We start from the raw sequence: 24,404 nt of genomic DNA, 5'->3' as shown, positions 1-24,404 counted from the left end.
AAACTCTTTGATGCACTTTCTTATAAAAAAGAAGTATATTTTTAATAAAGTGTTTACACGTTATAATTTAATTCAAAAGATAAATCTTAAAATTTGAATCTTATCAATCAAATTTTATTATTTAAGTGACGTGGATAATGTGTTATATACACCAAATTGAGTATAGAATAACTAATTTATAACACAAATATTTTGTTCAATTCGAAGAGAGATATAATATGTGGACCACGTTGTTTTAAATTATGCATGTTAAATACAGTTAAATCTACCTGCGATATCTATATCTTCAATTCAAAAAAAAATTGTTGAAATGAAAAAAATTAGAAAATTGGGATCGATATTGCAAAGTAATCTGATTTTATTATCCTAAAGAAAATCAAGGTCATTTGAGTATTGAGAAACAAATAAATAATTAAATATTGATTTAAAAAATTAAACCACAAAAATTAATTACGGAAAAAAAAAAAGAAAAGCACAAAGCCACACGAACAATCGCAGCCCACGTCGGACATCCCAAGCTACCAACTCTTCGACTCGTTTCTCCCCTCTGCAGACTCTCCGCTGAAAACTCGAACTCCCGTAGCGTTTTCCACTTTACATAGTTGGTTTCGATTTTATTTTCTATTTGGTTTGTGCTTCAATTATTCCCGAGCCCAGTTATTTCAGTTTATGCTATTTTAAGTTCATAATAATTCAATGGAAGTCACTGAACTTTTGTCTATTTTCTTCTTTTTCTGTAGACTTTTCTTTGTGGGTAATATTAATGTGCGGCGTATGGTTTGAGTTTTTTCTACTTTTCCTTGCGATTGCAAGAGTTAGCTCTGTTCTGTGGATTGTGTAACTTTAATGGTGTTTTCTGTTTTGTGGTGAAACCTTTGGTGATTGTGTGGAAAAGTAGCAAAACTTGATTGAATTGATCAAACAACAATAGGCTCTCTACGATTTATTTTAAACGCCAGCGGTGTATTTGTTGGAGATTTCATATCCTGATAATTATAATAGAGATTATGTTATTCTAGCTCTCTGTTAATCACCTCGTTCTTACTACTTTCCCCCTTCACTGGAAAGATGAGAAAAACAATCGCCTATATTCAGTATTATTTTTACAGGCTAAATTTTATATCTTCTATAGAATGAGTTAATCCAGTGTTAAGTTCATTTTCATTCCCGGCTGCTTGAAATGATGGATTCGTTCATTTTCATTCCCGGCTGCTCGAAATGATAGAAGAATCCATTTATTGCAGAATCCACATAAGACTCTAACGTTGCAGTAGTTCATGTGTTCCAAATTAAAACCGGAATATAATTCTATTGCTGAGAATTTCCTTTTTTCCCTTAACTCTGCTGTAGCCAGGTCTGTAATTGTTTTTATCCAATGGCTTTAGATTGAGGCCTAGTTAAGTTGACAGCTGTGTGGATCTTCTTTTCATTGATATAATTGGGCCCTTGTGAAGCTTTGGAAAGGAAATTTAGTCACATAATAATTTTCTTGGAACTTTGTAAAATGCATGATTTTTTTTTTCTTATTCCTTCACATTCATTTCATAGAAAGTGTATTCTCATTTTGGTTGATATGGAAACTCTATCCATTCATTCTTCTTCTTTTCTTATCGAAGCATGGTTTGGATAGTGAAATGAGATAAGATGATCTGTGAATAGTAGCGAAATGGTTTGAGTTAATATGATTTGTGGGATTTTGGGAAAAAATAGAGAAAAAGTTGAATAAAAATATTATAAAGTTAAAATATTATTAGAATATAAAATTTTAATATTATTTTTGTTTTGAGATTTGAAAAAGTTGAATTGTTTTCTATATTTTGTTTGGAAGTTTGGGAAAGTTGTAATGATTAGATTAAAAAACTGAAGATTTGAAATTGAAAAGTGTTTGTATTTCTGGTGTTTGGATATTGAGATGCGATGAGATGAGATGAGTTGGGAGGACTTTGCTATCCAAACTAGGCAATTTATCTCAGCCATCTTTTTTCACATCTTGTCTCACGTTCTATTTTGATAATTATATTCCTATATCCACCTGCTAAACTGTTTGAACTTGCAGTAAAAGCTTTTCGTTTGGCACATTAGCACTCTCTTTTTGAAATACTTCTGATGCTTTGGCTCTTGCTTTGCAGAATTCTAATGACAGATAATGGTAGAAATGATGATGACACAATAACATCGGTTGATACCTCTGTTGAAAAGCTTCCCAATCATCTCCTGATAGAAGTTTTCATTCGAGTTCCTGTCTCAGATTGGGTACAAGTATCTTGTGTGAAAAAGGAGTGGGCCAATCTGTTTCGTGGAGAATGCTTGTGGCAAGCTGCTCTAGTCAAGCTTTACCCTTTGGCTGGCCAAACTAAAAAGTGGCCTGGACCTATCCCTCGAGGGCCGAGCAGAAGGTAAAGTGTAGCCCTTTTTCTTTTATATTTGGAGAACATTAGTTTCTCAGACATTCGGGTAGCAACATCTAGTTTTTGTGAAGGTGTAATACCATGGATTACAAAGGCATTGTGGCAAGTCTAATATTGAGTGGGTGATTTGTGAAGGTGTGCATAGGATTAGCGTTGGTTGGCTACTAGGTATAATTGGGTTCATAAGTAATTCCAGTGGTTTGGGGACCTGGGGTATAGCACAAATGTGGCTTATGTTTCCTTAGGTCATGACATCAGCTTAGGGAACTAGAAAGAGACGAAAAAAATGAGCGTTAGTTAAGAGCAAGGAAGAGGGATCAAAGGCATTTGAGGGGGTTCTTAGGTATCACTTATCAATCAAAGCATCCACATTTTTTTATTTCCTCGTTACCTCCGCAACTATCAATTCATAACTTATAGGCTATCATCACTAACCTGCTGGCCAAGTTTCTTCCTGTCAACTATGTGTGGACACAAGCGTAAGTTCAAAAGAGTCACAAACCACCCAAGCTAGCAAGTAATACCACAAAATAAACCTAAATGTGGACCAGTCCAAGAAAAATTCTATAATCCCAACACAGAAGATTATGAAAAAAGAACACACACAAAAAAAAAAAACCAGGAACTATGTCAGCCCTCAAATAACTTTTTCCCCTCACACAGGTTTTACAGCCGTTCAGTTGCTGCTTGCATCATCTCTTATTTGAGTACCATGTACTCTGTATATGGACCAATCATATGAAATTCATATGCTCTCTTGCATTGGTTTCAATGTCATTAGGTAGTTTCTTTTTACTCACTGAAAGTAGATTTTTTTAGAAACTTACTTGGCCTGCTTAAATTCTCATTAAATGCCTTCAGGAGATTCACAGCTTTATACATTAGTAAACACATGTTTGCTCTGGATGGTGAGATAGACGAGCTTGTGGGCCACATTTATTTGTTTTTGAAAGAGCAACTTGAGCTTTCCACTATGCCACCTCCTTCAGGGATACTTCATGGAACAATGATAGGTGTGTCCTCTATGCTTGATCATTTTCTCGCTTATGAATTTCTAATTGTAGGAGAATATCTATCTTTATTTATGAGCAAGCAGACTGCCAATTCCCTTCTCGCATTTCATCGGTAGAAGAAGGTATATAAACATCTTAAAAGAACCCCTAGGGGTTGGCCCAATTGGTAAAGACCTTGGTATTGATGGTATGCTCTCTCCAAGGTCCAAGGTTTGAATCCCACTGGCAAACAATCTCTAGTGGCCATCGGACTGGGGGATTTTCCCTTAAATTATTTGAGGTGCATTTGCGGGAAACTCCTTGCCGAGGGACTGTGCGCCATTGGGATTACTCGGGACGCTATTCCTAAACATTTGGTGCCAATAAAAAAAATATATAAACATCTTAAAAGACGACCCCTTTTACTTTCTTTTTTTAATTAAGCCTTAAATGCAGGCACTTGCCTGTGCTTTATGAACGCATGTCTACCATTTCAGTCTATGTGGTTTTGAAAGCCCATTTTTGTGCCTTTCACATCCTGTGATGTAGTTACACTGTGAATGTCCTAATTTTCAAAGTTTGTTCCTTGGATGTCGGTCTTCTTAAATTCATCCTCCATCCATCCCATATAACATAGGTGAGACTATGCATGAGTAGCGTTGGTGAGGCTATATTTTATGTAGCATTGGTGAGATAATGTTTTCTGTAGCAAGAAATATGTTAGTTCAAGTCCATTGGTAGAACCCGGTCATCATGCTTGATCAGTTGAACTACTGAAACAACCTTTTCATCTCAAGTAATTCGATTGTGATCAGCAGTCAATTAGTTTCTTGTTAGAGTTCCCACAACCTGGGTGTCCTCAATACCCACCAACAAGATCTTAACTTAGTTTGGGTTTTGGCAGATCAATTTATTGCTTGTGGCAAATCAAGTGACATGGCCCATGAGCTAGCTTCACAGATCTGGCTGGCCGTTGTTGACGGTTTGGAGGAAAATGAACACACGTTTTGCTTGCTTAAAAATCTTGCACAGGAGGGCGATGTAAGCTACACCATCCATTAGTTTGTCTTCTGTCGTCCGATAGTACAGACACAAACATGCTCACACATCTATTCTGAACCTACGTGTCTTCTACAATCTTATTCACTGGTGGCCCATTTAATTTTCTCTGTGGCTATCATTCCCATGTTGATAATGGTTTATCCATTGGCCTGCCTCTGCTATTTGCAGGTTTTTCTTCCATACCCATACTCTATATCAAGCAAAGTCCAATGGAGGGTGTTTGAAAAGCTGTTCACCGATTTCCGTGACTGCTTTAGTCGTGTGGATTACTATGATGTATTGGCATGCGCCAAGAACAAGTTTCAGCCGATACCATCAGCTTGGTTAGGTTACTAGCCACACCTTAGATGCATATCCCGGACCACATCAAGTGTTTGTACATGGGAATGTAAGTGTTTCCTTGCCTTGTCTTGTCTTGGACCTTGCTATTAAGTTTTGAAAATCTCTACAGAATGTAAAGGATAAAAGGAAACTGTATATTGCTCTTCAAAATTGCTTGGTAATGACAACTTTAGCTATCAAAACTGACATCCAATAATAAGCCAGTGACAACTCATTAGAGTATCTGAAGGACTTTTGCAACTGAATGATTCTCAAGCTTAGGACAAGGGGAGAAAACAAGTCAAAAAATAAAAAAGTAATGCTGTATGCAGACATAAAATGTGCAAGTGACGTGCAGTCTCTTTGAAAAAGAATAGGGTCTATTATTAAAAAATTAATTTTCTTTTTATGTAAGTCTCGTATTTATTTATCTTTTTTAAAATGATTATACGGTATTTGTATAGTTACGACTATAACTATTATTTCTTTGAATAAAATAGCTGTTTGAGATTATTTTTCTTAAAGTAATGACACAGGTTCTGCTATTTAAATAGTTTTTTTTTGGGGGGAGTCAAAACCGTCAGAGCACCTTACCCGATTCAATGTGAATTTAGCATTTACTTTTAATATTGCATAAAGTTGTATACTTTTTTTTTCTTCTTCTCTTTACTTAGATCCGGAGTTAACGTTATTTTATCTTGTCTGCAAGATTTGATGAGATTACTTTATTGTCTGCAAATAAGAAAGGACAGTGACTGGTTTAAGCTTAATCAACGTGTCTCAATTTATTCACATTCCCATTTTGCATTGAACCATCCTTTATTTGTTTTTCTTTTCTTCTTTTTACTTTTTATTTTGTTAATCTCTTTTGTTGCAAGCGGCCTTTGAACTTCCAACAAAAAAAAAAAAAAAAAATAGCATTTGGTCCGTACTGTCCTCGTTGAAGTTATTGAAAAGACAATCATGCCCTTGCCATGCCACTCAATTTGTTTGACTAAAAAAATTAAAATATACTAGGGCTCTCTAGACTCGTCCACTTTAATCTGTCTAGTCTTGTAAACTTATTTATTCATTTGAGTAATGCATCTTCTAATTTTAGGACGACGTACTTTCTTAAAAAATAATGGACTCTGTCGATAAAAAAAAAAATGATTTTTTTTATATGTATTTTAGATTTATAAAGGCGGTGCATATTTTAAAATTGTAAATATTATTTCTCTATTAATTTTGTTGGGATAAAAGAGAGATTTTCTACACGTTATGACTCAATGGATGGATTTCTTAAAAATATATTCGGGCATAACGAACAGATTTAGATCATTAGTGAACTAGCTACTCTTTAGCCAAAAGTTGTTTTTAGAAATTTACTTTTTTTCACTTTAGATAATCCCTTTTCACAAATATTAAATAACAAACTCTCTGAGGTGAAATTTAAATAGTGAGTCAAGATATAAGTTAAAAATTAAATAAAATATTATTTTTTTAATATTATTATTATTTTAAAATTTAAAAAAAAAATCGAAATAACGGCATTTTCTATCTTCTTCCAACTAACGATAGAAAAGTAAATAGTAAGCTAATTTCACTAGCTAGATTTGACCTGTCGAAATAACACTTATTTTATTTTATTTGTTGGGTCTTCCATCTTCACATGTATCTTGATATTTATTTTTAAAACAAGTTTCATTACAAAAAAAATCTATAATAATTCAACAATTACAACCATATCACTAACTAAAATTAACGGAAGTTAATGTTATTGTGGCAAATAATTTTTGTCATATTAGTGTTGTTAGGGGTGAAAACTAGCGCTATCAGCACGAATTTTGACCAAAATCAACGCCGACTAATGGAGAGGATTTGTATGAAACAATTGATCGTATTAGTTGATGGGAGGAGAAATATCGGTCGTATCGACTCCGACGATTTTCTAGAGATTCTTAATCCCCTAACAACAAGATTGATTTGAGAGAGTAGATAGAGAAAATGTTGCAGAAGAAAGAGAGAATGAAAGAAACATAATCGGAAAAGAAGGGAGGGGAAGAAAAAAGACGATTTCAATTTGAAATGATGCCATTTGATTTAAAATCAAGCGATACCGTTTCAATTATATATATTTTTTTTCAAACTGACGTTTTAAAACGACGTCATTTCACTCACTTATATCGTTTTATATATGTATAATTTAAAAAATATATATATATATATATAATTGGTTAGTTTAGCGATCCAGCTTTAAATTGGGATCAAACTGGCTGCCAACGATTTTGACAAAATTTTACCACCGGCAAACCGGTTCTACGCCGGTTTAGACCGGACTGAGCCGGTTACAGTCGGTTTCTTTTGTGTGTACACCGGTTAGAGTTGTTACGATGGTAATTACCGACTTATTTTTCGAATAAAAAAAAATTGGGGTAAGGGGTACTATTGTCTTTCCAAGAGGTTTAGTTAGGGTAATACTGTCATTACGGGGACGGCAGAAATCAAAACCCCTCAAAAGCGCGGCCTTTCTGGTTTGGGGGAGTGCTTTGTTTCTGACAATATTCTCTGTACGAAGGAGCAGTCAGTGTTGTGTGTTTTCGTGCTCCCAATCTCTCCCCATTTTTCAAAAAAATCCAACGCATTGCTTCTTAATTAATCGGTTTACACTTCCAATAAAGCTAAAACAATAAATGGTTCCAGTAATACACCCTCCCCCGTTACACTCGAATCGGAAATCACAGCAATTTAATGCTCACGAATCACGCTCCATACATTGACTGAATAAGCATTTTTTCCACTAAAATCACTACTTTTCACTCCCTCTTTAGCTCTGCTTCTGGGGTTTCCTGGGTGTCTATGGTCTCACGTTGCTCACACATTTCTTGATGTTATTAGATTTTATGTGTTTTTTTTTTTTTTTTTTTTGTAATTTACTATGGGGGAGAAGTCATTAGTGTTTTTGCTGTTTCGAGCTCGCTACAGTTAATGGGTTTTCATCAGATCTCGTTTCTTCGTGAAAAGAATGTGATTTGAAGCTGATCTAAGCTTCAATATTAGTGTTTTGTTGTTTTAGTACTGCATCGCTGTGTTTATTTTGAGGAGATGGATCTCCATTTCGAAGGGTTTACGCTTGCCAGATTCTGGCGTCAAATGGTTTCAGTAGATGCTACAGATTTTCGACCAAGGTCTTCGGGGGGTTCTGTTAGATTTTGATTGTACCATCTCACATTGGGTCTATGAATCGTTCGGGATAGAAGGAGGTTTTTTTTTTTTTTTCCTGGGAAAATCATTCTGTCTACAGAGTTACATACTAGTGTGCTTTTTGGGATTCTGATTTGTGATTTAGAGGAAACAATCTAGTTGGTACTCCTGGCACCAGAAAAGCTTATCAACAAAGCATCGATAGCGGAACATGAATTTCTTTAAAGTCAAAACATTCAGCAAGGCGCGCAAACCAGGCACAGAAAAAGATTTAGAGGATAAGCCGGTTCCCCAGCCCGAGGAACCAGAGATTGAGAATGGTGGTAATGATTTGAGTAAGTCTGCTACTGCTGATCCTGCTGCTGAAGCTGAGGATGATGATGATGATTTTATTACGAATGAGGTGAAGAGGAGGTTGAAAGAACTGAGAAGAAACAGCTTCATGGTGTTGATTCCAGAAGAAGAGTCGTGTGCTGAAGAGGAAGAGGAAGAGGAGGAGGAAGAGGAGGGCGAGACAAGCTCTAGTGACTGGAGGGATGTGGAAGCAGAAGCTCGGCTGTGGTGGGGAGGCTTTGATGCTGTGTATGACAAGTACTGTGAGCGAATGCTGTTCTTTGATCGGATGAGCGCGCGGCAGCTTGATGAAGTTGGTAAAGGTAGTTGCTTTAACACATTCTGTGTATTTTAGTGTGGCAAACTCTTTTACTGCTGGACAACCAAACAAGCATGTCAATCTGGTGTTTGCTTGTTATGCCCCGGTTGCCTCTGTATATCTTGTGCTTACCTCTATGATGTTAATGTTTATAAATTTTCTTTCTTTTTTCTTTTTTCTTTTTTCTTTTTTCATCAACAATTTCCATTCTCTTTAATGGACTCCCATAATGGTTGTTGCGTAATGACATTCTTTAAATCCTCTCCACTATAAAGGTTGTCTAACGGGCTCTCAAGCCTCTGCGACTCCATCCCCGAGATCTGCATCTAAGAAGCTTACATCCCCTCTTCGCTGTCTTTCTTTAAAGAAGATTGAAGAACCTGATGACGAAACTGAGCACCTTCAGCAGCCATGTCATGATTCATACCAAGATATTGAAACGGCTTATGTAGCTCAAATCTGCTTGGCTTGGGAAGCCCTACACTGTCAATACGCTCAGTTGATTCAGAAAATCACATGCCAGCCTGATAATCCGACTTGCTATAATTACAGTGCTCAGCAGTTTCAACAATTCCAGGTTCTGTTGCAGAGGTTTATTGAGAATGAGCCCTTTGAGGAGGGTCTGAGGGCAGAAATTTATGCTCGATCAAGGAATCTGTTGCCTAAACTGCTCCAGGTTTCTAATATAAAAGGTGAAATTCTTGTGCATTAATTCACTTAACTTGGACAATATTGATTGGAGAATATGAAAAATCTTTCACGTTTCACCTTATCTGATGTACTTAGATCATGCGTACTGTTGTAGTAAGTCAGTATATTTTATTTTATGGAAAATGGACTGCCTATTAAGGTTTCTTTCTTTGCTTGTGAAATTTTGCTTTTGTGTAATTTGCTTCATTTTATCTATTTCAGGATTGGATAAAAGAGAAACGGAGGAAGAATCAACAGATCTGACTGTCCTTGCCCCTGATCTCATAAGGATCATTGAGAGCTCAATCCTTACTTTCCACTCGTTCGTGAAGATGGAAAAGAAAAAATCAAGCGGCGCTGGTAACCTATTTGGAAATCAGAACCAGATTGCAATCCCTCTTCAACAGGTTCAATCATCACTGGAGAAGGTAAAGTTTCTGGCTCATTAAACCTTCCCATTCATATCTGGAGGGAATGAAATTCTGCTATGTGCTCTCCTTTTCACAGCAAATGCAGATGTATTTTTTTATTGGAATTGGATTTGATTCATTACTAAAAAAATATTAACTTGTCTGCTGTCTGTTTGGGATCCACAAATAAATTATCACCCTTTGTTCCATCCACAGATTTTTGTTTGTGGCTGGCTTTAGACTCTTGTCAATTTACATGCAACACCCACCATGTTCCAACAACTGAAATAAAATTTACAAACACTATAGTGCACGTGTTTATATTAATGTTTCATATCCGAAAATTCTCCCTGCAGTGCTTTGAATATTCTTTTGGATAATGTTGCAATTTGGTTTTGATCAACTTGATGCAGCAATTGATGTAAAATTTGCCTGGATAAATATATGACACGATCAAACTATCTACTTTTGCTTTTGAATGGAGGAGGAATCTCCCCTTTTTACACTCCTATTTTATGTATGGAAAGGACAGTAAGATCTGATGATTCTTACTCTTGCTCTATTACCTTGAACACGAAACAAATAAAATGAAGCAAACTACTTAACATCACAATTTGACAAGCAAAGAAAGCAAACTTAATAGGCAGTCAATTTTCCTTGAAATAATACGTGATGATTTACTAGAACAGGTACACACGTAGGTAGATTATAAAAGGTGAAATGGGAAAGAGTTTTCATATTTCCCAATCTAAATTTTCCTAGTTAGGTGAGTTAATCCACAAGAATTTCATCTTTTATATCAGGAAACTGGAGCAGTTTAGGCAACAGATTCCTCGATCAAGCATCAGAATGTTTCTAACCAGATAAAGCTGAATATGAAATTATCATACTTTATACAATCTTAAGTTTAATATAGTCCAACTTATGCAGTTAGTTTGGAGACTACGCAGAGAAGTTTTATCTGAGAATCCTGTTGCTGTTGTCTACCTTGGGTTCTTACTCCCAAGTTTTGCTGTACGCTATAACTGTGGTTTGATGGTACTATGTACTGGCGGATGATTAATGAATGTAATGTGGATGCCAGGTCTAGTGTTTGTTAGGTTTAATGCGTACAACACAACCTTGTTTGTCATGTTGCATGCAGTGTTTAGTAACCACTCCCTTGCTTTCAATAATGCCAGGCATCCTTGTGGGAAGGTTTTTCTACCCAAAAAAGATGGATTGAAGTTATTACCGATAGGAAATGATAGAAGAAGTAGTGTCAACCAAATACCCGTGAATTCTTCTTTGAACCAGCTATGCTTTAGTTATAGACTCCATTAGAATTTGTTTATTTTTTATTTGGAGTTGAAAGGTGTGCAGGGCTTTTGAGGAATTGCCGGGTTGGGTTGGAAGAAAATTTTCACCTCTAGTATTTACATTACATTACATGGATCTGGTACATAAGTCTGTCTTATATTCATGTTGAAGAGATTTACCTTTTAGCTTATGAGACAGTTAAGGATTTAACATAGTATAAGAACAGTGGCACTGAGCTCAAACTTGACCCTACTGTTTAACCCCCATTTCCTATATTATTATATTATCTGATCGGGTGCTATTTTTAACCCCCATTTCTTATATTATTATATTTCTCCGATGGTCCCTTTGGACTGCAGAAGGGGATAAAACTGAAGGAACTGCGCAAAAGAAGGAAAGGCTGGAAGAAGAAATCTTGGCCCCAAACAGATGAAGATGTTCAGCTATTTTTCAGCCTAATTGACGTGAAAATCTTATCCAGAGTTCTCAGAATGGTGAGGATCACCAAGGAGCAGCTGTTGTGGTGTGAAGAAAAGTTGAAAAAACTGGATTTATCAGATGGCAAGCTGCGAAGAGATTCCTCTCCCATCTTTTTCCCCTGTCAATAACAGATGTTGGGACGGATGAAGGAAGCATTCAAGCATCCCCTCTCTTTTCAGTCTTTTTGCGTTGTTGATGCTGCTAGGAATTGATGTCCTTGTACTAGGAATGCCAATATGCCACATATAGTTTGAGCCTAATGGCAAGAATTCCTTGTTCTCATTGACAGGATAAAGAATTGCAAAATGGCTCTCTGCCGTATGTTATTTTGTTACCCATATTGGTGTTCCAGATTAATTGTTATGAATACTTATTTTAGTATCCTAATGTGTAAGATTTTCGTTTCTTTTTTCTTTTTGTCTCTTTTTTGAAGTTGTTCCTTCTGTATCATAATTTGTAATAGACTTAATTCTCTAAAGAGAAAAGATATTTGTAATTGTGAATTGTGCAACTATCGCGTAATTATTTTGAAACAAGTGAATAAAATATGAGATTTACATGAAAAAAATTAATTTTTTAATAGTAAATTTTACTCTTTTTCAAAACAAACAATTACGTAACATTTACGCACTGTATGCAGCATTTACCATCCAGTTCTATGCACTGCACTCTCGGAAACTTTTGTATACGGAATTGGTTAAATCGGTTAAATCGTTAGTTTTATACCAATAGATAGTTTGAACTCACGAGGTATTGAACCTTAGACAGCGAGTGATATTCAAGACCAAGACTTTCACTATTTGTGCCAACTTGGGTTGTAGCAGGAAAGTCTTAATTATATATAAAAAGAGTCATTTAATTTTATAATATTTCACGACTTTTCTCATCACTACATTGCCTTCCCAAAATTTCGTCGGAGTGTTTTTCCTTTTTTATATCACCCAAAAACAATTTTACATTTAAAGGAAAAAAGTTGAAAACATAGGTTGATAAAAATATGGTTGTGGTTCACTATTATGATTTATATTTTCTATTTAGTTAAAACGCTTTGATTGTATTTAATATTTATGAGCCAACTATCAGCAAAATATTAACATTGTTAGAGCTCACTCTTCATTTTGAATTCATCATTCTAATTACACCAATTAACATAACACAAATTAAATTGCACCGGTTGATGTAGTACAATTTAAGTTACTTTTTTTTATTGACTATCTAAAGAAAGGGTAATGCTATATACAGTTTTAAAGTGGATAGTCTCCGTGTACTCCATTTGAAAAAAATGGTGACTACCATTAAAAAAATAATTTTTTTATGTGAGTCTTAGATTTACCTATATTTTTCAAAACAAGTATGGGATAACTGCGTACTTTAAGACTACAAATATAATTTTTTATAAAAAAATATAGAAGTATTACAGCTACAAATAGATTTAACAAAATTAAACTTACAAACTGATATAGTTTTATGTGATACAGTAGATGTACTTTATAATAATTTAACGTATATAAGTTTATTACCTTTTTTTTATAGATAAAATATTTTTCTAAAAAATACATAATTTATATATATATATATATATATATGTCGGTGGTTGACCGATCATGCTAATACAACTTCTACTATTTTCTTTCAAGAAAGTTCATACAAACTTTTCAACAATTTTGTGTTCAAAGTAGAAAACTTAAGACACTATTTTCTTTTGAGAACGTTCATGTAACCTTTTCAACAAACGTGGGTGACAAAACTCAACGTAAGAGAGGGAGAGAGAGAGAGAGAGAGAGAGAGAGAGAGGGCGGAATAGCAGTGAAGAAGGGCATAGAGGAAGATACAGAATTATGAAGATGATGGAAGTGGAATTGTAGGTGGGTCTGATAGGGGTGACATGGATAGCAATACCGTTACTGATAGCAAGAACAACAATAACAAGAGCAAAGAGAGCAGACAAAGGAGGAAGAGCCAAGTTGGGATGCCATTGATTCTGCTTGTAACCGGTACCTTGGTGTACTACCACTGCGCCTATCGGAAAGCCAGCTTTCTCTCCTTAGTCTCCGACGTCCTCATCGTCCTCCTCTGCTCCCTCGCCATCCTTGGCCTCCTCTTCCGCCAAATTAACATCTCGTAATTGCTATTTTTCATCTCTCTCTGTTCACTTAAAGAATTTTCGAGATGTTGACACTGCAAGTCATTGGTTATTCTAGGTTGACGTGATTGAATCGTTACCGAAAATTAGGGTTTTTGAGGGTTTCTGTTTGGGGTTTTCGTTCTAGAATGGTTGAGAAATTAGGGTTTTCAATTTCTGCTATTTTGCTTGGCTTTCCTTTTTACCTTTTTTATTTATTTCCGTAACTTACCCAATGAACAATTTTGCTCGCCTCATCGAGTAAATTGGACATTTGTAATTCAACTCTTTCTCTCTCTACTCAATTTTTCTTATTTTCCCTGGTTGAGTAATTTCTCTCCCATATGGTGCTGGTAACTACTTGTTTGATTTTAGGGTTTTCTTGGTCTGTATTGAATACAGGGAAATAAATACTTTCCCGTTATCTTGGATTCATTCATACACTTGAATAATTATTTGTGGGTTTGCTCATAAGAGAAAAAAAAAAGGAGAAGAAAGAAAGATATTAATGAAAGAATGGTGTCTAAGATGTAATAAAATGCCAGAGTCTAGGATTTGCCCTTCATGTTCCTTCGTAAGTAGGTGTTTTCATGTTTACAGAATCTAACTTTATCGCAAAACGTTGTTTTATAGCGTACCCGTGGATCCACTTGAGTGGCAGATTTCTCAGGACACTGCTAATAGCATTGCCGCGCGTTTAGCTAATACCGTAGGAGCTGCTGAGTCTGTTTTGAGGGTTGCTGCAACGGGGCATGACAAAAGGCTATTTTTCAAGGTAACACTTTTCAAGTTTAATTGTTTCCCTCAAATCTTTTTCCTTTTTGTCAAATTTCCCTCTTAATCTTGAAGTATATTTTTGGCATGCTAAAATGCCACGATTAGTTTGGTTATACAAGTACTAGTTTTTTTTTTTTTTTTTTTTTTAGTACATTAAGAACCTGATGGTCACCATTTACCTAGTAATAAAAGAAGGCTAGACATCGCGTTTTGGTGCCTGAGGGCTTTCCTTTTTTTAAATGCAACGTTAAATTCCCATCTTATAGAAATTTATTCCATACCCAGAATATATCATCCCTGTCAGATATAAAAGCTATGGTGAGGAGGTTCATTTCATATTTAATATTATTGTTATATACATTGGAGCCTGAACTTAGTTCCTTTTTTTTATGTTATGGTTGTTGCGTGCAAGTTACCAGAGAAGTAATGCATGATGTAAATCTATCCAGGTGGTAGCCTGTCTTTATATTCTATCAGCTTTGGGACGATTCGTTTCTGGTGTTACAGTTGCCTATGCTGGTATGTTTCCATTTTCACCCGCATATGATGCATTTTGGTCTACATAGTGTTTCTAAGACTAACTGCTTGTTTGGACAACTCATGCATGATAGGCAAATCCTGAAATGTCAAGTTACCTGAGTGAATTGTTTTTCTTTGTGAGACAGGGTTGTGCTTGTTTTGTGTGTACCTGTTGGCAGTGAAGTCTCAATCAATCGGCCCATGCATGTCTCAGTTTCCAAGGGGAAGAAATGGCACTACTTCAGAGCAGGAGATCATCTAGCCTATCCGACTTGTAATTCATCATGTATGGCCTCCCCTGTTATCTTTGCTACAACTGTCGTGGTGACCTTATTGGGATAATTGTGATTAAAAGATAAAAGAGCAAGTCGAGAATAAATAAATGCAATTACACGATTCTTTTTGCTTCAATTCTTATTAGCACATAGAATATTATATCTGGCTGAGCCGCATGGGCTATTCTAAATCAAAATGAGCGGAAAAAACAGCTGCAAGAAAAGAAATGGCCAACCATTCCATTACTCACCAGGTGTTTTGGTCGGAAGTGTCAATAATGGTGTGGATACATGGTGTAGCTCTAGGCCGGAACCATGAACTTCCCTGGGTGTAAGGACCATGTCGAATCCCTAGGTGGATTTTGGTGAGCTAGTTAGTTGGTACCTTCCACCTTGTAATTTCCAATAAACCCCCCAAACAGTAGTCTCAACTAATTACCAACTTATGAGGAATCTTGGCGGATGCATGTCATAGATGACCTTTATCAACTAGCAATATGTCTTTCCAAGCTTCATAAAACATCCAGGTGATGCCAGAGGATGGCATGACCTTTAAACAACTAGCACCCCATCCTCTGTAGAGTCCCCTCAGTCCTTCCTCCCGGATGACTTCTGAGAGTGCTGCTGCCATGTGGGGTGGGCACTTGCCCTCTAGAGCTCCCACCATTAGCCTTTTCCTGGCCACCTCCAGTGGAAAACTAATTGTACTAGCAGTAAAACCTGGCAATGTATGTAAGGATTTGAATGGGGGTCTTTTTAAGCTTATGTGACAAGAAAACCAAGAGAGAACTTTCATAAAGGTTACATGGCATTGTTTAAAACTTGAAAGCAACATTTCTCTCACCTGCAAGAGCTCCAACCAGGAGCATCTCTGGACGATTTAGAGACTTCTTATTTTTGGCTTGGCAGTAAGATTTCTTCAATTTTTCGTACATATAATAGTAACAAGTACTGTACGGAAGCATGCCAATCAGTGTAGGAGAGATTCCGGCATAGAAGGCACCTATCCCACCATCCTTGTAAATTTTGCTAATTGCAATGCTTAAACTAGGGTATACCTCACGACTGACAGTCATCCGATCCTGTGACATGAAGTTTTATGGAAAATAATCAGTTTAGGAGTAATATTTACGTGCAAAAGAGAGAGGAAAAAAAAAAAAAACATTTGCATTCATCATTGAACGAGTTACAACAGAATTTTAGATCAAAATCTACTCCATCTATGAGAACAAACATAAAAGAAGCCCCTGAACAGATTGAGCACTATCTCATCTAATAAATCTACTCCATCTTTGCTTTTACAATTTTTTTTAACGTATCTCATCTAATTATTATAACTTTTTTAAATTTTTAAACAAAATAAAATAAATAATTTAATTTTTTTAAATCTGAAAACAAAAATAATATTAAACAAATATATTCTAATAATATTTTATTCAATTTTAAACTTTAATCTTAACTCATCTCATATCATCTCATTTGTAAAAACAAATGAGACCATTTGTTCCATAGTGCAAATACCTTTAAAACTTCAAGGGGATGGCACACAAGCGTGCTAACAATTCCAGCAGCTGCACCGGCCACAGCCACCGGAGAAATCCAGGAGAGAGAAATATTCAAGCTGGCACGACCAATATGCACCCTCGGGCAGTCGGATTGATTCCATTTCTCTTGTGCAGATGTCATTGCTCGTTTTACGCATTCAAATGTCCCAAGCTCAATTGCCTGGGTAGGGATTATACGGACCATATTGATTGCATTCCCAGCCCATAATCCTTGCCAACCATGCTGCTCAATCACCTCAAGGAAACTACCGGCAATGTGTTTGGATCCAACACCAACCACCATTCTTGTCCTGAATATTCCACATGGTTAATAATTTTTTTTTTTTTTAAATGTCAAGCTACCACCACCAACCACACAAAAGGAACTTCGACGCAACAAAAGTGAGATTATGCAACATAAAGAACCATATCAATATGCATAATTAAAAAATATGCCAAAATTATTAGCGATTGGAGGTTTGGATTGTGAGTTGAGATGAGATGAGTTAAGATGAAAGTTGAATAAAATATTATTAAAATATTATTTTTTTAATAATATTATTATTTTAAGATTTGAAAAAATTGAATTAGTTATTGTATTTGATGTGAAAATTTTAAAAAATTATAACTGCATTTGGTTCCCAGCTCAGCTCAGCTGAGTTTAATCTAATTTTAAGTTGAATCTAAACTCTCAAATTATTAAACTCATCTCAACTCAAAATCGTCTTAAACGTGGGATCCACAATATTTTTTAACTTAAAACATCTTTATACGTGAGACTCACTACCTTTTTCAATTTCTCATAAAAAGTATTAAATTCATTTTAACATCTAAACACACTTTAAATTTAGTTTAGATGAGCCTTATATAACTCTTTCTATTATTATTTATAAAAAATTCAACTTAGCTGAGCTCATTATCCACACTCAGCCTAAATGATATGAGATAGAATTAAAACTTTTTATATCCAAACCTTCTCGGTAAGCTTCGGAGGTACTTACCTTTCCCAACCATTGAAGTAAATTTGTAGATATCCGAGTGTAATTTGTAAAAACATGATAAATCAAATGTATTGGAAATGTATAAACATGAAAATGATTGAAAAAAAAAAGGAAGAAGGATAAAAGATAAAACAAGGCCAACCTGATGGTCTCAAGAGGAGCAAGTACAGCTTTGGTCATGGCTCCTGCTAAAGCCCCACTAACAAACTCACCAACTTCCCTGGTCCGCAAGAAATCCTGATGTCAACAAGATAAAAGCAATTGAGAAAAAAAAAAGACCATGAACACAGTCAATTATAAATTATAACAGCAAAGGAATTGAAAAGGGAAAAACCAATCTGAAAACTCCGAAAACAAAAATGGCAGAAGTTTTTTTTGTTATCTCTTTGCAGAAAGTCCAATTTAGCAATATATTTACTGAAGTGAATCCAATACAACTGATTTCCACCGTTGTAGTCGAATCATTCTTTTGCGGACTTTGGTTCACTTTATCAGCAACCAAGCACAGGAATTTGTAGTGCAGAAACGACACAGAAAACAGGGTTCATGACTTCATTTCCTCTGTAAGTTTGCCCAACACAGGCGTTTCTTCCTTTGGTCTCAGCTTTTCCAGAATCATTTTCTCGGGGACAAAAGAGAGAAAGATACCAAAAAAGTACTTAGATTTGATCAAAAAGAATATCTGAAAAGTAGCGTTTCTTTCTGTTCCTTTCTTTTTAAAACTTTCCCATTATTTTTCCAGCAACCAAGCGCAAGTCATGCGCAAGAAAATAAAGAACTGACACTCACGTTGATGACAAGCCCGAAGTCTGGAACTCGCAATCCAAGCTCGAAATTTCTCTCCTTCTCGATTTCAGTCTCTTTGGGAAGCATCATCATACCGTACAACACGTCTCCAAAAGCCCCGGCGGAGCTCTTCTTCTTCAGCGACTGCGATTCATATGCCATTTTTTTTTTCAAATCAAGTGAGCAAAGAGAGAATAAAATTAATTTTCAGAGAAATACCCAGATACAATATGGACATTTCTAAAGCTAAACACACACATATGCACATCCACGAGAACAAACATGTAGGTCCATACGAAGAACAGAGAAATCGACAGAGATTAAAAAGAAAACAAAGAGAGAAAAAAAAATGTGTTGTTCGACGAGAATTGACGTGCCTCGGAGCGGGACGAGGATTTTGGGCACATTTGGATTTGAGACAGATTTTTTTTTTCCTGTTACGGAGATTTTTATCTTCTCTTTTCATTTTCTTATCCTTTTTTTTTTCCGAAAATATGATGAATAATATTCTTTATTTGAGAAAAATGGGATATTGATAAACAATTTAGGAGAGGTTTGGATTCATATATGAGTTGAGATGGATTGAAATGGTTTATGAATAGTAGAATAAAAGTTGAATTATTTATTATATTTTGTGTAGAAATTTGAAAAAGTTATTTATTATATTTTGTGTGAAAATTTGAAAAAATTATAATGATGAGATGAGATGAGTTGAGGTAGGTTTTGAATCCAAACCTCTCCTTTGCTCATTTAAAAAAAAAACGTGACTTTATAATTATTAAAATTAATAACTTACATGACGACATATAAAATATTCAGAAGTGCTATAAATATAAAATGATTATATAAAAGTAAACTCACAAATTGACGTAATTTTATGTAATATGTTAGATCTATTTTACGATAAAAATAACTTTACAATATAACGTACTATATCAAGCTACATCGCTTTCATGTAATTTTGTGTAAATCAGAAACTACATTCTCAAAGTGACGAATACTTTTTTCGAATCGCCAAGTCATCAACTATAAAAAAAAAATTATATGGAAGTCTTATACCACACATTTCTTCCTATGATTACGTGATTTGTTATTTTTGTCATTTTATCTTAATACTTAAATATATCTGTGTTTAAATAGAATGATAAAAATGACAAATCACATATTGATTAATTTAGATGTGATGCTTCCTTGTAGAATTTCTCCACCAACCATATCTCTATTCAAACATCATTTTCCAATTAACACAAAGAGCACTCCCTCATTCAACCAAAGACGAAATTCGAAAAAGTAAAGGAAAATACTTTAACTATAAATAGATTATATAAAAGTAAACTTATAAATTGACGTGACTTGATATGATATATCGATTGTAAAATTACTTTTATTATAAAATAGATCTAACGAATTTTATTAAATCACGTCAATTTATAAATTTTTTTTGTATAATTTTTTTTTGTGTTTATAGCAATTTTCAAAAGTAAAACTATGTTGTAAGCTGGGTTGAGCAACCAAAAAGAAATGGATGGAAGTGAAGAAATAGCACAACAACAAAAATTGGAATGTTGGGTCTCACTCGGGCGAAAACCCATGTGCTTTTTCACCTTTTTATTTCCATCTTTTGAGTCTATCTATCTATCTTTGGGGATATATAGTTCCATATGGGGATTAGCAGGACCACTGAAAAAAGAAGCTTGCAAACAAAGCATGGGGGCTGAAAGATGGAAAAGAGCCTCCATCTTCATTATGCGAATAATATATGTAGCTATCATCCAAAAAGTTCGAGTGCTACGAATTGTATTGAATGGGTTTTGATCGTATAATATCATTTATGATTTATCTTAAAAATTTAAGATGTATATTTAATTATTTGTATTATTTTCTTAACACTTCTCCTCATGTGTGGTTTGCTTTGACAGTATGTGAAATCATCACTTATTTTAAAAGTTTAAACTATGGCTATAAATGAATCAATCTATTCGATAACCTGCTCATTACTCATCTGGTTAAACTTGAATCAAACTCGACTCATGAAAAAAAAAAGGTTCGACCATGAAAGCAAATACCCGCTCGATTAGTAAATGAGACATACCCTATTAAACTCGACTCGACTAAGGTTAGTTAAGGCTCGCTCGTTTATACTCGAGTCGACTCGTTAGCTCGACTCGATTAAAGCTCATTCATATAATAATAAATATATACACACACCTATGTATATATATATATGTATTAGATAATAATATAATCATAACACTTTTATAATTAAATATATAGTTTTTCTACGGACAGTCGGCTATGCGCAATTGTGGTGCAACTTGCATGCCCCGTCAGCCCATTTTTTTAAAACAAATATTGAAAAGAGAAAACAGGAAAAGACGAAAACAACAAGAATACAGGCAGACAGAGCTTCTCTTCATCTTCATGGAGCTTCTCTTCATGCATAACGAAGCTTCTCTTCATGCTGAGTTTCTCTTCGTGCCTAGCTTCTCTTCCTACAAAACCGAGCTTCTCTTTGTAGGTTGGCAAAAATCGATTTTTTACCTTGGGTTCTCTTCATGGATTCTTCCACAGATCGACAAATAGTTTTTGCATTTGGGTTATTAAAAAAAAAAGGATTTGCAAATCCCTATTTTCACTGTGGGTTCTCTTCATGGGCTCTTCCACATTTTTACATTTGAAATTTTTTTAAAGGATTTGCATTTTTCTTGTGAAAAATCTAGTTGTTCACTTCCTCTATCTTGGTTGTCGGCACTGTTGTAAAAAGTTTATTTTGAACTTCTTTATGTGTTTTCTTTATTTTGTTCATTAACTTTGGTAGGTTCTTAGGAATGGAAAGAAAAAATATATATTTTTTTTTTCAATGAGCAAAAAAATTGAGTTAGATTGTAGGAGAGTCATCATCAAAATTCAAAAAGAGAGACCAAAGCTTTGTATCTCACATGGCAAGTGCTTGAACTAGTAAGCATAGATCCATTTAGATGTTATCTAGAAATGGTAGGATGAACATCTAGATAGTTGGATTAGATCTCATGTGGGCTTTCTTTGGGTTGGCGGCAGGATAAGAAGTTGCATGAATGTGGTCAGGAATTGGCCTTTTTCATAAAATTAAATTAAAAATAAGCAGTTAAGTGTATAGGATGGACTTGTGATTAGGGTTCACAACCTTCACTTTTGAGGATTATTGCCTGGCCCTACCACTAGAATTGTATCCGAGAGCAAGGCGTTCAGGGAACAAGATAAATTTGAATTAAACAAAGAAGAATGGAGGAGGATGAAAACATAGGGGGGGATGGAAACACGAAGGGGCACATTTGGGAGTGAGAAGAAGAAGATTCGAAAAAGAAAAAAACAAAAGGGAGAAGAGGATTCAGAGAAGGTGAAAACGAATGGAGGATGGAAAAGAAGAAACGAAGTCAATATTTGGAAAAATTAAAACGAATGAAACGAACCATTTTATTTTTCTACATGGACACGGGTTGCTCGTCGCTTCCCCCGTTCGACTGCCACAAGTATTTTTCTTAAATATATAACATGTAACTTAATTACTTATGCCTATATATTGAATATGTTTTATAGCTATATTTTATAAGTTATATAATAATTTAATAATTTCATATATTAGTATGTGGAAACTATATATGAAATAGATATATGCTATCATTATATGTGTATATATTAATAGTTTATGTAGGCATATAATATATTGTTATTATGTATAAATATCAACTAGCTACATATTAATTATTTATAAATTTTCAAAATCTTATAATTTAATAGAGGTTCTACTTGTTAGTTGTACAAATTTAATATTAGATTTTTTATTTATCTAATTTATTAATTATTAAATCTTATTCAAGAAATAAAAATAAACAACTCGAGCTGAGCTCTTTTTTGGAATGAGCTCGAATTGAGAGTTTAACTTATCGAGTCGAGTTCGAATAAAGGTTAAATAAAAATCTAGAATTTGGACTTGAATTTTTTTACTCGAGTCAAGTTCGGCAATAGGGGTGCTACCTGCCCAACTGACAACAAAAAAATTGGATAATCATGGATTAGAGCTTAAATTAAGTGCGTTGGTATTTTTGGGATTCCATTGAATTTGTTGGTTAACAGCAAAAAAATAAATGCCTTAAAAAGTAATTGAGTTTGAAAAATAATCTAGAGGAGTGAAAGAAATCAGAAGGAGAATAGGAGGAAGAGTTATTATTAGGAAAAATCTAATTGTAAACGATTCTGCGTATTAATATGCGCACCCATTCAATATGATTGGTCAGAAAGTAGATTTTATTGAAAATAGTGCTAATTTGAATTTAAAATATGAAGGCAACAACATTAATACGTAGATTGGTATATAAATTTGTTTGTACATAGCAAAACACTTATTATTATTTGAGAGAGAGAGAGAGAGAGAGAGAGGGGTTGACAATCCTTATGTTGTAGGGGCCTTAACAGAAGAAAATGGGTAGAAATCATGAGTGCGAAGCCCACTTAAAATGTTCCAAAGCCCAAAACGTTTTAAGGAAGTATCATTCGTTTAATAAAAACCGAAGTAATCTCACTAGCTTCGTTTTTTGTGGAGAGATATTTCAACCATCCATACACATGTTTGTTAATTATATTATTTTCATTCAAACTTCTTTTTATTTATTTATTTATCTATTTCATGTAATTATATTTATTGAACCGTTCAGATTGCTAGACACATGCAGCTCCATTTTTTTTATTTTTTTTTTTAATTTCGTCGTTACAGCTTGGACTGTTCACATATTTTATGGAGTGCCTAAAGTATATGGATGATGGGTGTTATGATTGATATGATTAAAAAAAATGACAAAAATAAATACAGGATTAAAGTGGTGATTAAAAATAAATACAAAAATAAATATTTTTTTAACATTTTTGTCCTCTTGTTTTCTGTTAATATTATGTATAGAATCTTGTCTCTATAATGTATAGACTTTACAGTATTTTCGGATTGCTTTCTCCTGAATTGAATATGCCTCCTTTTGACCCATTACGGATTGGATAACATGCATGCACCTTCTGGAGACACCGGGAGCCATTGTAATCATGAGGTAGCTTTGTTTTTCTTATTTTAATGAATAAGGAAAACAAAAAACTATATGTACAAGGTGAAAACTCTTTGTACACTCAAAATTAAACAACCTATGCGATGAATACTACTGCTGGAAAACTTTTTGTATTTTCTTTGTTTGTTTCTTTTCACTTTTGCTAAAAAAAATTAAAAAAATAAAAAATTGTACAAACTTCAAATAATTAAACCTCACTTAGATTTTGTAAAGAAATTGACTCCATCTATGTAAAAAAATCTATTTTTTTTGAGTGAAACTTATATTTTTATAAATGATTTACGTGAAACTTGTCTATTTAAAATTTGTATATAATATCACTACAAAAAAAAAAAAAAAAATACCTCTGGAAAACTAGTTTTTGCAGTAGATACATGGCTGCTGGCCTGCTGCTTGCTTACCTTCTCATCTGGAACCTTCGACGTGGTTCCGTCACTGATCATAAACACTGCATTACGATTGTTTTTTTTTTTTTTATGTTAATTGATGTGACATAGTTTTGTTTCAATTATGTATTGTATATAGTTTTATAAATAAAAATCGATGCTTTGAATAATGTGTGCTAAAGAAGAATTCACGTGAGTGGTGCAAATGGATGAGAGCAACGTCCCTTTAAGAAACCCATTAATTTATAGAAAATGATAAATTAATAGGAATCCATAGTCTGTAAACAAAGCAAACTTCATGTGCTATAGCAATTTACTGATTAAGATATGAGAAACACTACTATGCGGTCTTATTCTTACTGCTCTATTTGACCGCTTGACAAAGTTTTTTTTTTTTTTTTTACTTA

The 24,404-nt window shown here is 34.4% G+C and overlaps 4 protein-coding genes across 7 annotated transcripts; 3 read left to right on the top strand and 1 right to left on the bottom strand.

Moving 5' to 3' along the window:
- Positions 1 to 462: 462 nt before the first annotated feature.
- LOC121247569 lies at positions 463 to 4,969 on the top strand. 3 transcript variants are annotated; one of them, XM_041145933.1, is made up of 5 exons: positions 463 to 579; positions 2,130 to 2,396; positions 3,270 to 3,421; positions 4,305 to 4,441; positions 4,631 to 4,969. In XM_041145933.1, the coding sequence occupies exons 2-5, from the start codon at positions 2,137 to 2,139 to the stop codon at positions 4,796 to 4,798; spliced, it is 717 nt and encodes a 238-aa protein (XP_041001867.1). In that variant the 5' UTR covers positions 463 to 579; positions 2,130 to 2,136; the 3' UTR covers positions 4,799 to 4,969. The 3 variants fall into 3 exon arrangements, with proteins under 3 accessions (XP_041001867.1, XP_041001868.1, XP_041001866.1); XM_041145934.1 differs by having other exon boundaries at positions 463 to 601; XM_041145932.1 differs by having other exon boundaries at positions 473 to 628.
- Positions 4,970 to 7,263: 2,294 nt separating this feature from the next.
- On the top strand, positions 7,264 to 11,903 carry LOC121247645. Its single transcript, XM_041146042.1, has 4 exons — positions 7,264 to 8,622; positions 8,894 to 9,310; positions 9,531 to 9,736; positions 11,377 to 11,903. The coding sequence occupies exons 1-4, from the start codon at positions 8,178 to 8,180 to the stop codon at positions 11,623 to 11,625; spliced, it is 1,317 nt and encodes a 438-aa protein (XP_041001976.1). The 5' UTR covers positions 7,264 to 8,177; the 3' UTR covers positions 11,626 to 11,903.
- A 1,208-nt stretch (positions 11,904 to 13,111) lies between these two features.
- Positions 13,112 to 15,326, top strand: LOC121245930 (reticulon-like protein B22). The gene is made up of 4 exons (XM_041143851.1): positions 13,112 to 13,618; positions 14,253 to 14,394; positions 14,846 to 14,915; positions 15,062 to 15,326. Exons 1-4 carry the CDS (start codon positions 13,383 to 13,385, stop codon positions 15,175 to 15,177), a joined length of 564 nt encoding a protein of 187 aa, XP_040999785.1. The 5' UTR covers positions 13,112 to 13,382; the 3' UTR covers positions 15,178 to 15,326.
- Positions 15,297 to 19,041, bottom strand: LOC121245927 (probable mitochondrial adenine nucleotide transporter BTL1). 2 transcript variants are annotated; one of them, XM_041143845.1, is made up of 6 exons: positions 18,899 to 19,041; positions 18,525 to 18,665; positions 17,878 to 17,972; positions 16,712 to 17,045; positions 16,035 to 16,272; positions 15,297 to 15,910 (listed from the first exon to the last, which is right to left on the bottom strand). In XM_041143845.1, the coding sequence occupies exons 1-6, from the start codon at positions 18,926 to 18,928 to the stop codon at positions 15,660 to 15,662; spliced, it is 1,089 nt and encodes a 362-aa protein (XP_040999779.1). In that variant the 5' UTR covers positions 18,929 to 19,041; the 3' UTR covers positions 15,297 to 15,659. The 2 variants fall into 2 exon arrangements, with proteins under 2 accessions (XP_040999779.1, XP_040999780.1); XM_041143846.1 differs by lacking the exon at positions 18,899 to 19,041 and having other exon boundaries at positions 18,525 to 18,890.
- Between the last annotated feature and the right edge of the window lie 5,363 nt (positions 19,042 to 24,404).

The sequence above is a fragment of the Juglans microcarpa x Juglans regia genome, chromosome 1S (assembly GCF_004785595.1).
Source record: "Juglans microcarpa x Juglans regia isolate MS1-56 chromosome 1S, Jm3101_v1.0, whole genome shotgun sequence".
NCBI lineage: Eukaryota > Viridiplantae > Streptophyta > Magnoliopsida > Fagales > Juglandaceae > Juglans > Juglans microcarpa x Juglans regia.
The sequence above is the reverse complement of the archived record's forward strand: the minus strand, read 5'-3'. Positions and strand labels throughout refer to the sequence as shown.